Below are 12,911 nucleotides of genomic sequence, written 5' to 3' on the forward strand. Positions count from 1 at the left end.
AAATAATCAGATTTTCCGGCTGTTAATTAATTTTAAGATTAAAAGGCCTCTAATCAACCCCTGCACCTCTTTCCAAATTTGCTGTTGCTAAGATGGCCACGATAGATGGCTGACATGCTCCTGATGCTCTTAGAAGTCATTAGAACTTAGTGTGAAACAAAACTACAGACATAAGATAAATTTCTCAGGGTATATGCTACCATACGACCCAGCAATCCCATTACTGGACATATACCCTGAGAAAACCATAATTCAAAAACAGTCATGTACCAAAATGTTCACTGCAGCTCTATTTACAATAGCCAGGACATGGAAGCAACCTAAGTGTCCATCAACAGATGAAGGGATAAAGAAGATGTGGCACATACACTCAATGGAGTATTACTCAGCCATAAAAAGAAACGAAATTGTTATTTGTAGTGAGGTGGATGGACCTAGAGTCTGTCATACAGAGTGAAGTAAGTCAGGAAGAGAAAAACAAATACTGCATGCTAACACGTATATATGGAATCTTAAAAAAAAAAAAATGGTCATGAAGAACGTAGGGGCAAGATGGGAATAAAGACGCAGACCTACTAGAGAATGGACTTGAGGACACGGGGAGGGGGAAGGTTAAGCTGGGACAAAGTGAGAGAGTGGCATGGACATATATACACTACCAAACGTAAAATAGATAGCTAGTGGGAAGCAGCCGCATGGCACAGGGAGATCAGCTGGGTGCTTTGTGACCACCTACAGGGGTGGGATAGGGAGGGTGGGAGGGAGGGAGATGCAAGAGGGAAGAGATATGGGGAAATATGTATATTGTATAACTGATTCACTTTGTTATAAAGCAGAAACGAACACACCATTGTAAAGCAATTACACTCTAATAAAGATGTTAAAAAAAAGAGAGAAATTTCTGAAGCTAAGTGTAAGGTCTTGAATTTGCCAACCCTGTAGCTCTAAAGGACATTTATATAGTAGGCACTGAGTACATACTTAGTGAGGACTAACTAGCCCACAGTTATCACCGGATGACTTAGTTTGGACTTCCCCCAAAGCAGACCCTAAGACCAGGATTCACAAGCAGGTAGCTGATTTGGGAGATGCTCCCAGGGAGCATGGGTAGGTGAGCAGGGGAAGGGAGACAGGGCGGGTGAGGAAGCCAATGAAGCATTCATTGTTAAGTCAGGCACCACTGTGAGCAACTGGCGTTTAACCCTGCTGGGAATGTCTGGAAAACAAGGCAGGCTGCATGCCTCAGAGTTACACTGACTGAGGAGAGAGGGAGCTGGGGTATTTATCCACCAGCTCCTGTCAATCAGTGATGAAGTGGCTGCTCTTCTGAGAGTGAGAATTCCTAGTGGAGTGCTCAAAGAGCACTTCTGGTCCGCTCCATGAGCATGGCCCTGTGGCCAGAAATAACCCACAGGCAAGGAATCACTGGTGCTCTCAGTTGGAAATTGGGCCGGCATGCTCAGCATGACACATGCCAACGGGATATGTTCTGGGTTCTGACAATATCTACTATGCTGGAGCTTCCATGAGGAGGTGTGTAGCCTCCCTCAGGTATGTGGAACACAGTGAAAGGTAGGCAGGAAGTGAGAGGCAGGCAAGCAGGTCTCTCAAGTTTTTGGCCTAGAAGAAACCTGAGGGAAGGTGAATCATGGTAGCTCAGGGATGCCAGAACTGAGAGTGACTTAGCCCAAGTCCCACTGACTTGGGGTTGTATGAGGAGATGTTACAGAGACTCTTTAAATACTCTCTGTCTCAGGTAATGTTGGACTGGAAAGCTCTGAAAGTTCTAGACTTGGGAACTATGGAAAGGAAAGAGGGGAGCAGTTGGCCAAGAAAGATCTGGAATAAAAATGGTAACAGTAGGGCTTCCCTGGTGGCGCGGTGGTTCAGAGTCCGCCTGCCGATGCGGGGGACGCGGGTTCGTGCCCCGGTCCGGGAAGATCCCACATGCTGCGGAGCGGCTGGGCTCGTGAGCCATGGCCACTGAGCCTGCACGTCCAGAGCCTGTGCTCCACAACGGGAGAGGCCACAACAGTGAGAGGCCCGCGTACCGCAAAAAAAATAAATAAATAAATAAAAGGTAACAGCATAAGGGAAGATGGTGTGTCAGAAAAAAACAAATAAAATCCACGAGTAACCCAAAAATTCCTCTTCTAAAATTCAATCCTGAGGAAAAGCTATTAAATACAGATAAAGATTTATACACAAAGATGTTCTCTGCAGAATTATTTATAATAGAAACACATTAGAGACAGTGAGCTTAATGATGGGTGTTGATTAAGGAAATCTTGGTTCAATGTAATGTTTTACAGCCATGTATATAATGCTTATATAGAATCCTTGATGACACGGGAAAATGCTTGATATACTAAGTAAAAGATGCCGAATAAAAGTGTACATGTCATATGATCTCAACGCTGACAAGGCATTAGAACAAAAAGACTGGAAAGAAATAGGCCAAAATGTTTACACTGGTTGTCTCTGAGGATAAGTATTGCCAACACATATTTTTCTGCTTCTGTATTTCCTTCTGCACTTCCACAATTTTCCTCTAAGAAATAAAGTAAAAATGGTGGAGAGAGAGTCCTCCATAATACTTAAAATAAGAAGGCAAAAACCTGTTAAGAATTATTTCTTATCAAAGAATTTTGGGAATCCTAAGACTTTTCTCCCAAGCTCCCTTGACCTGGGCCTCACTGGAGATTGATTTCTGTGGCTGGGTCATGTTGGGGTGCCCTGGGGACACGTGGAGTATGGCAAAAAGCTGTAAACATCGGCTCTCTGTCTTGACCAGATCTTATTATGCAGAAGAAACACAACATAAAAAAATGCTGACCAGTAAGCTGCAAAGAAGTTAAAATGCTGAATGCTATTGTCTGTAATAAAAGTAGAATTTATAGACTTTCTTTTGGTCTGGTGGGTCCTCTGTTTCTGTATGTCCATTCTGGTTGCCAAGAGAATGTTCATCAAATACATAAAACCTTTAAAAAAAGCCATTTGCTTGTAGGAAAATCCAAACACAAAAATATAAGTAAAACTTCACAGTCTCTTTTCCCATGTGCACCCCTCTCTCCATTTAATGTATCTATTTAAGTAACTTTGGGGTTTCAACTCTTATAATTCAGAGGAGGAAGAGGTCACTTTGGACTGGATCAAGAAGGGAAGACTTTAGGTGTGGGACACTGGTTCCCAAGTGGGGGTGATTTTGGTCCCCAGGGAACATTTGACAGTGTCTGGAGACATTTTGGTTGTCACCACTTGGGATAGGATGCTACCGGCATCTAGTGGTAGAGGACAGGGATGCTGCTAAACACACCTCCCAACAGAGAATTCTCCAGCCCAACAGTGCTGATGTTGAGAAACTCTGGGGTTGCATTCAGAATTTGTGCTGAGACTTGAAAGGTGAGAAGGATTTGGTGAGCTGAGGAGGTGGCGGGTGGAGTATGTGATGGGCATTTCAGGAAGGCGGGCTGGTCAAAGTTGAGAATTCATCTACGATGACTGGTTGGGAGAGTGACTCTGGGGAACAGAGGTGCAACCGTTGGCCATAAGAACAAGCAACACTCCTGAACGTTGACTTTCAATATAGCACAACAGCAGGAGTCAGCTGAACTCCTAGAAAATTCCAGGTTGTCTGTTAAGAGGAAGTTCCATGATTCACCGATAGTAATGAGTATTCATATGAATAACAAGTCATGCAGACTCAAATGGCAAAAAAAGCAAGCAAAGCAACAAGACAAAACCCTTAACTTAAATGCAAAACTCCTCTAAGTTTACTGTTTGGGGGTAACATGCGACCCCACATTGGAAAAATAACCTGGTTTGGAGTAAAATGGTTCTGATCTTGCATTACTAATAGGTTATAAAGTAGGAAGAGAGAATTCAGGAAAGACAATGCAAGCTTGTAGTTCCGCCAGGAATTTATAGTTGGTCCATCACTTGCGTATGTTAGACATTCACATTGGCTTTACCCAAATGCATTTGTTCATTGCAAAGAAATGAAGAAGTGTGCATAGATTTGAAGGAGGTGCGAGTGACAACTGGGTTAAATGAAACAATCTAAAAACAGGTGAGCTGTACTTCATATGGAAAGAATCGCCAGGTCACGAGGTGGTGAAGCAGGAAGGCCCTTGGACGGGATGCCACCTGACCTTCTCCTTACACGGATGAGGAAATTGGGGTCCAGAGCAGGTGTGGGAATCGCCTTTTATACTGTTGGGAACTAGATCTCAAGTCTTGCTTCTTTTACCTCCTGCTGTCTCCTTAGATTTCAAATCCAAATGTGTGTGTGTGCGTGTGTAGCTGTGTCAAAGAGTTGGGACTAAAAGTAACATTCAATATTAAACCGTGCTTTTAACATATGTAGTAATGACCCTACATCGCATAACTTGTGGTCTTGGTTAGTTCAATTTGTGATCTTATCACAAACTTGAATACATATTTTTTTCCTGCCTAAAATGACTAGCCCATAGTGCTTAGAAGGAAAATTCCAGGACAGGGGAGATGAAGAGCTTGGTCAGAAGATGGAGACCGGCAAACGCCAGAGCCTCTGAATTGATGTAGAAATCTCTATGGGGAGGAAAATAAAAGCCTAAGTAGGTTGGAATCTCTGCCGCTCCATGTGAAGGCCACACAAGATATTGACAGTAAACGTTTGGGGAAAAATCTGAAGGAATTTGCCTCGGTATTTTTTAGTTCACTGACCATGTATGAAATTCACAAGCAATGGCAAATCTATAGAAATAAATGAATAGTAAATTAGTGGCTGCTTGGGACTGAGGCTAGGAAAAGGGATTCATTGTAAATGTAAATGAGGAATCCAGTTGGGGTGATGGACGTGTTCTCAAACTGGATGGTGGTGATGGCTGCGTACCTCAGTAGACTTTATAAAGATCATGGAATTGTACACTTGAAATGGGTGAATTTTACGATATGTGAATTACACCATGATAAAGTTGTTTTTAAAAGAATCATGGGAACTGAAAGCAGTACGATTTTAATCACTCCCCACCTTCCTGACAAGGCCGCTGAAACGTCCAATGTCTCCACCAAATTATTTAAATGGGGGTAAGAGAAACAACCATGCTTCAACTTCCTACAATTAGATATTCCCTTTAGACTTGTGATGCTTAAGCTGGAAACTTAAGAATCACAAGGAAATTCTTGAGTTTTGTGTCATTTCTAGATGTGAGAGGCACATGGGACTGAAAAGTTGATTTTCAAGTTATTTAGGAAATGCACCACTTTCTTTTCTGTCCAATGAAGGATCTGCTGTCATGGAGTACAAAATACAAATAACCAAGATTTTGGAACTGGTCCTGTGAATGCATGTTATTTCTCTCTGCTGTTAGTCACTGGAGTGGAGTGGGAGGGGGAGACTGGAAGTGCGAGATGGTGTGTGAAAGTCTGTTGTAACCCATATCTTTTTATAGATGCACTTTTACTCACAGGACACTTACAGGGTAAGGCTGAATGACAGCGAGGAGTATCGATTCTTTGCAGCTTCTGTAAGAGAGAAAACAAAATATTTATGATATGCGCAGAGCCTGGACTCTATCGGTGACGGTGCTCTTTTAAAACAAAATGTGTGATGTTGGCGAATGTTCCTTGGGCTCCCAGGGCAGAGAATCAAAGGGCTCACAAGTGGGCTTTCAGACCACAGAGAAAACTGGAATCAAATGTTCAGCCAGTGGAAAGCTTCCTATTCGGTTTATATTGGGTGATATTATCTGCGACACCAAACAGCAGAGCCCTAAAATAAAACTCGCTGAGGGAAGATTGGATTTTAAAAGCATCAACTCAGTCTCTCAAAATGGATTCTCCCCTTCCGATTTTCCTTTAGCTGCTTAAAATGTCTGTGTAATTTTCTGGAAGGGGATAGAGTTTTAAAAATTCTATCAATTCATTGAATGTCAGTATCTTCTTAGCATCATGAAAGAAAAATGTCACTGTAGGCTTCTTATGTAAAAACAGTATCCCAGTAAATGTGACTTCCCATACCATGTGGCTTTCTAAGGCTGCAGTAACAATGCCTACGACCTTGGGCCGATAAACATTTCAGATGGGCGCTCACTGGGAAATATTGTTCACCGTAGGGAACACTGTGTGGCCAAAAGCAGAACAATGTAATATAATGGTTTATTTAATTTCCCCCAAGTAACCCAAACCTTTCAAATAACTCAAACCCTTGGGGGAAGACCATATTATGGGTTATAATGGTTTTTCTTCCTTCCTTCCTTTGTTCCTTTTTTATCCTGAGTAGGAGAAAGGTCACTTGCCATTTTCTTGAGGTGGAGCTGACTTTTTTGACTGTAGGAGGTAATTAATTACCTGCTTTTGTGATTTCCTGCCCAAATGACTAAAGCGAAGGGGATCTGTGGCAGTGCTGTTCTCTTGGAGAAGCCACGACAAATTGCATTTCTAGCATTAAGTGCTCTACAGCCCCTTACTATAAGCCCATTGCCTGGGGAGGACGATGTGACTTGCCCCAGCGGCGGTAGCGGTGGCCCCTGACGGAAGGAGTCGGTCGGGGCAGCGACGAAGAGAAATCAATGGAGAGGAGAAAGAGGACTAGAATTCAAGAACTGGAGGAAGAATCGAATCAGAACTGATGGCGATGGTGGGGAGGGCCTGTCTGATCCCATCAATTCTTAGTTGCCAAGGGCTGGCGGAAAGCCCCAATAATCGGAGTGGCAGACAGTGTTCCCGTTAGAAGGACTAATAGAGCAACAGTGTAATCAAATGAGAATTCCCAGTGGCTGGGATGAATGATCTTGCTTTGCTGGTGGCCACGGAGCCCCGTGTAGCAGTTCTGGGGAGCAATCTGGCACCCCTAGGCAAACTTCAGCGTCACGAGCACTATGACCCGGCCACTCCACTCTGGTTTATATCGCAAAGAAATTCTGCCTCTAGCCTTTAAGGGAATGCGGGTGAGGATGTTCCCTGCCGTGGAATGCGTGGAAGTGAAGCACTGGAGGCAAGGCGGGTGCCAGCACTAGGAGGGTGGGCACTAGGCAGGCTTTTATTTTCCTCCCCATAGCGATTTCTACATGTACGGATGGAGTGTCGTGGAAGGATGCGGCAGGAGGAATCGGAGTGTGGCAGCCGTGGCGTGGGCCTGTTTGTCCTGCCTGGCCTGCTCTACTCAAGTCTGCCCCCAGAGCCCTCAGCAGCAGGCAATGGGCCCAGAACTCATCGTCAGGGCACAGCTGATTGGACCCGAGTGTTGGAATGAGGCCATCAAATGTCCTCTCTCCAGAATCAGAACTAAGAGACACAGACAAAGAGAGTTGGGAGCCGAGTCACATTCATGACTGAACAAGAAAGAGTAAAGGTTACAGATGCCAGGGGTCCCCTGAGCAGGCCTGGTTCCCACCATTCCTGAGGGCTGGTTGCTCACCATTTTACATCAGTAAAACAGCTAATGTAAAATATCTCAGTATGATACGTACCATCAGTTCTGGGAATGGGCTTTTACCTCTCTTTTCTCTCATCTACAAGTACTTAATTATTACTTGCCAGACAAGGAGAATTAATGCCATAATGCTTTGGGTCCCTTAGGATTCCAATCCTAGAGGGGAAAAAAGATAGAAGCTACATGTGTTCATATGTTACAGGGTGCTACGATGATGGGGCAGATTCAGCTGAGGCCTCATGCCAATCGCACCCACATGCCAAAACAGGGTGCTGCACACTTTCAAAGGAGGTATTAAAAACCACAGTTTGGGACTCTTATTCATCTTGGGGTCTTAATCATGACGTAATTTTTAAAAATGGTAACAGGGAGAGGCCTGAGGAAGCAGCACATGCCCAAAGAGCAGAGGCTATATTTGCAAAATTATTACCCTTCCACCGAGACAGGCCTTAAGTGTGCAATTCCTGTGGATGATATCTGGAAGACACGGTAGAAGTGGTGCCCTGGGGTCATTTAATAAAGGCATTGCTCCACTGAGCTTCTTCCAGGGGCAGGAGGGCCTTAGTAGAGAGATGTAGAAGCTAAGGAGTGCTGGACATAGCCAGCCGTTGGGTACCATCTGACTCAAGGGAACTGCAGTTGGAACAACTCAACAGAGAAGTCTTCCAGAAATCTACAAATGTGTCCACAAGTCAACCTACACGATCTTCCATGGACAGAGGAAACCAATGTCGGATTACCTTGGTGACAACTGAGTGAGAACGTTCCTGCTTTTTACCTCACTGTCCTGGCCTCATTTCAACGTGGAAGGAGCCAAAGCTAGGGAAAAATGTTGGGGAATGCCCCTTAACCCAGTGCAGGCTTCCCAGGCCGGATATAGGGGCAAGGGAGAAATTCTGTGGAGTTGGCGGTTTTGACTATTACATGACAATTGAACATTTTAATTACAGATTACAGGTTGTTGTGATTACAAGTGTCCAAGTGACTGGAGAAATTTTCTGAACCTGCTCAATACATTTGCAGACCTGCCTGAGATTTTAATGAAGACCCTGGCCCTGGAGAGCTCTTCTGAACGGGCAATGGGGGAAAAGAACAGTTGCTTTACGATTCCATCCTCTGAGACCTACTTGCTACACTTATCCCCAATTTCTCTTTACTTAAACTGACATGAATAGATCACATTATTTGAGTCCAAACGATCCTTGACTAAGACAGTCCGAGCTTAGAACCTGAAGAAGAAACAGTAAAAAGGTAAATGCAAGAATGAGGGGTATGAGGTGGTAGGATGGATGTGCCCACAAGGCTGTGGAAAAAATGCTCATTTTCCCTACAGCAATGCTCAATGGCACCGTATTTATTTATTCATTTCTGGAAAAAGAAGAAAATACTCACAGCTCCAGTGCAGTCTGTTAGGAGCAGACAAGCCCCAGGAGGTGGACTCATTATTCATCTTAGATGCTAACAAAATAAGCATAGACTGCATTAGCTTCCTACTGTTGCTGTAATAAATTACCACAACTTAGTGGCTTAAAACAGCACAGACTTGTTATCTTACAAGTCTGGTGGTCAAAAGTCTGAAACCGGCCTCTCTAGGCTAAAATCAAGGTGTCAATAGGGCTGCATTCGTTCTGGAACCCTTTCCAGATTCTGAAGACTTCCTGTATTCCTTGGTTCATGGCTCCTTCCTCCATCTTCAAAACCCAGGCAAAGTAGCATCTTCAAATTTCTCCCTGACTCTCCTGCCTTCCTCTTTCACCTATATGGGCCCTTGTGATTACACTGAGTCCACCTGGACAATCCAGGAAAATTGCTCCATCCTTAACTGAATCACACCTGCAAAGTTACAGGCTCTGGGGATTAGGATGTGGACGTCTTTAGGGGATCATTACTCTGTCCTATCACAGAAGCTAGCTTCTTTAGTTATCTAGTGCTGCATAACAAATTACCATAAACTTAGCAGCTTAAAACAACACACATTTCTTATCCCACACTTTCTATGAAGCAGACAGATGAGTATGATTTAACTTGGTCATCTTTTTCAAGTTCTCTGATGAGACCACAATCAAGTGTTGCCCAGGGCTGAGGTCTCATCTGAAAGCTCAGCTGGGAAGGATCCATTTCCTGTGGTTTTTGGCAGGATTAAATTCCTTTTGGGATTGCTGCACCAAGAGCCTCAGTTCCTTGCTGGCAGGTGGCTAGAGGTCATCCTCAGTTCCTTGCCACATGTGCCTCCTCAACATGGCAACTTGCTTCAAAAAACGATCAAAGGAGAGGGACTCCTTTGGCAAGATGGAAGGTATAATCTGAGGTAACACAATCATAATCATGGAAGTGATATTCCATCACCTTTGCCATATTCTGTTGGTTAGAAGCAAGTCACAGGTCCCACCCATATTAAAAGAGAAGGAAATACACAAAGTTATGAACAGCAGGAGGCAGGGACCATCCATGGGGCCATCTTAGATTCTGTCTGCCACACCAACAAAGAAAGATTCACAGCCAATTAACCTACAAGTATCTCAAAAGTAGTGTCCACCCATGACTTCACCTTACACAGAACTTTTTTCTGTCAAGAATGTCAGGAAGAAGTATTGAACAGTACACCTTGTTAATTTGAAAATGGGAACCATTTTTCAAAATACGTCTATTATATTTACAGCATTTAAATTCTTTGTGTCTATAGTAATTCCCTGTAACTTGCCTGAAACATAACCTATATTGATTTTAATTTTACCACTTAAGGAGTAAATGAAGTTATCTGAAGTGAAATAATACATTCCAATATGTTATTTAACATTAGGACTGGGGATATGCTTTTCTTCCGTTTTCTCTCGCCTATAATTATTTAATTATAACCTGCCAGACGAGAACAATTAACTCCATAATGTTTTGGATTCCTTAGAATTCCTAACCCTAAGATCCTAGGAGGAAAAAAAGAAGACCTAAGCCATTTACAAACAGCCTCAGCAGGAAGATTAGACTTCAGAACGGAACATGGCACATTCAAGTCATCAGATAACTTCTTTTTATGAAGGCTGAAAACAGCTAGGGACTTGAAAAAAAATCCAGTTGGAAGCACATTTAGAGAAGTATTATTTCATAATAAATGCCAAGTGAATTTTCTACTTCTAAAGAGTAATTTCAAATTAGAGTGCCAATATTTTTTAAATGGTTGAATTTGAGAAAAACATCATTTTAATCCCTGTATCACAGTGCTGACCTGCAGAGGAAGATACAGTCTAACCTACACTAAACCACTCCTATCAAATTTGCCTTTAATTCCTCTCTCTTCATTCATTTAACAAAAGTCTTTTATTTTTTGATGGTAAGTCCCCTGAAACATGTTTGGGACACCCAGCATCAGGGCTCGCGGGGCATTCTTCGCCACCACATCCCATTTTAAAATTTCATTGGATGGGATTCTGTTGTAGCAAATGAATAACCTCAGATTCTAACGAGGCTTTCAGTATTAAAATCCCTTTCAACAGTGAAGCTAAAGTTGGTGTTTGCTTTCTTTTAGAGCAGGATAGCTTGGCACCTTTCTTAAACTGATTTTCCCACTTCATATTTACATGATCTTTTTTTTTAAAAAATAAATTTATTTATTTTTAGCTGCATTGGGTCTTCGTTGCTGCGTGTGGGCTTTCTCTAGTTGCGGCTAGTGGGGGCTACTCCTCGTTGCGGTGCGCGGGCTTCTCATTGCGGTGGCTTCTCTTGTTGAGGAGCACGGGCTCAGTAGTTGTGGCACACAGGCTCAGTATTTGTGGCACGCGGGCTCTAGAGCGCAGGCTCAGTACTTGTGGCACACAGGCCTAGCTGCTCCGCAGCACGTGGGATCTTCCCGGATGAGGGCTCGAATCCATGTCTCCTGCATTGGCAGGCAGATTCTTAACCACTGCGCCATCAGGGGAGCCCTTTACATGATCTTAATATTGCAATACATAATCACATTGGCATGCGCTATTGTATCCTTCCCTTCTAGACCGACTAAACAGATTCCCCTGACTAACTCAGAGATCAATATGAATTTACGTTGTGAAGAGCAATGAGATCTCCTTAGAGACTGGGAAAACAGAACAAAATGAAGCATAAACAAAAAAAACACTAAAATAAAAAGAATATATTTTATGTCAAAATTCAAGAGTCTTGCTTTAAAAAAAGTCCAAACAAGTTAACGAAACGATTTTAAACTTCACAAGTAGAAGGAATCAATTCATGAAGGCTGAAAGGTTAGGCTTTTAAAAGGCAAAATAAAGGGGTAATTTAGGGCGATATATGAAAGAATTTTGTGAACTGTAAAATGACATCCTAACATAACTCGAAAGACTGATGTGTGGTATTTTTATTTGGAAAGAAAGGTGGTAAGGCACAGTGAAAGGGTGTTTGAACTCCCACTTCTAAGGCAAATGCGTGCACACATAAGGGTCTTTCTTCTACCTGAACTTCAGAGTTCTTCAAAGAGATTAGAAGAATATTCTTTTCTGAAAGCTAGTGCATTTCAGCCCTTAAACTCTCTGCTGGTGGACAGCCACTGTTTATGTAAATACGAACAGATTAACAGCATTTATCCAATGACTCTTTGCTCAGAAGAACCTTTCTTCAATCGTAAGGTATTATGAAGCCATTGGGACGCCTTCTATTTTCTCTTCCTACCTGAACCTGGAGATGTGAAAAGAACACAGAGATTTCTGGTGCCTAGCCATAATATAAAGTCAGCCTAGCCAATTGCTGGCAAAGCTGGAGGAAAGAATGTTGCCCCTCCTTTTTAGAAAAGTCACCACAGGACTACTTGAAATGGAGGTTTAATACAGTTGACCTATCCACTGTTCTAAACAGAGACTGCAATTATCCACTGTATCGATTCCTAACAGGTACTGAAGCCATTAGCCGGAGAGAATGGAAACAGCTAACAAACAATCAAGCATGCAAACAAGGCCAACACATTAAGGCTAAGTGTGATCTGCCATGGACTTTATGAAACATTAGCACTCTCCCCATTGTTGCTGAACCTTGCTTTGCTTCCATAACTGCAAAGAAGAGGAACAGGGTTATTGGTCATTTTTCACTTAGGTTCAAGGGATGCTGAGAAAGAAAATGGGCATAACGAAGCCACCATAGTCATCAGGGCAAAAGACAGAGGAGGTGAATCAAAGAATTCACTTGTCCAGGAGCACTGGCTTGCCTTCTACCTATTGGACAGACAAGGTCTCTCCCACTACCATTTTCCCCTTGATTGAGGGGTGATACTGCTGATGCAATTATATGCTGCCTGTAAGAGATGAACTTCAGCTTGAAGGACACACATAGGCTCAAAGTAAAGGAAGGGAAAATGATATTCCATGCAAATAGAAACCAAAGGAGAGCAGGGTAGGTATACTCATACCAGACAAAACAGACTTTAAGGCCAAAATGGTAACAAGAAACAAAGAAGGTTACTATAATGATAAAAGGGTCAATTCATTAAGAAGATATAATAATCATAAATATATATGCACCT

The 12,911-nt window shown here is 42.8% G+C and overlaps 1 protein-coding gene across 1 annotated transcript in view; it reads right to left on the reverse strand.

The window, feature by feature from the left end:
- FRMPD4 (FERM and PDZ domain containing 4) overlaps positions 1–12,911 on the reverse strand; it is a 181,532-nt gene that overhangs the window by 41,675 nt on the left and 126,946 nt on the right. The window contains exon 4 of the mRNA XM_060138152.1: positions 5,460–5,505. Within this exon, the coding sequence (XP_059994135.1) occupies positions 5,460–5,505 (46 nt within the window). The remainder of the gene's footprint in view (positions 1–5,459; positions 5,506–12,911) is intronic.

This window comes from Lagenorhynchus albirostris, chromosome X (assembly GCF_949774975.1).
Source record: "Lagenorhynchus albirostris chromosome X, mLagAlb1.1, whole genome shotgun sequence".
Classification (NCBI taxonomy): domain Eukaryota; kingdom Metazoa; phylum Chordata; class Mammalia; order Artiodactyla; family Delphinidae; genus Lagenorhynchus; species Lagenorhynchus albirostris.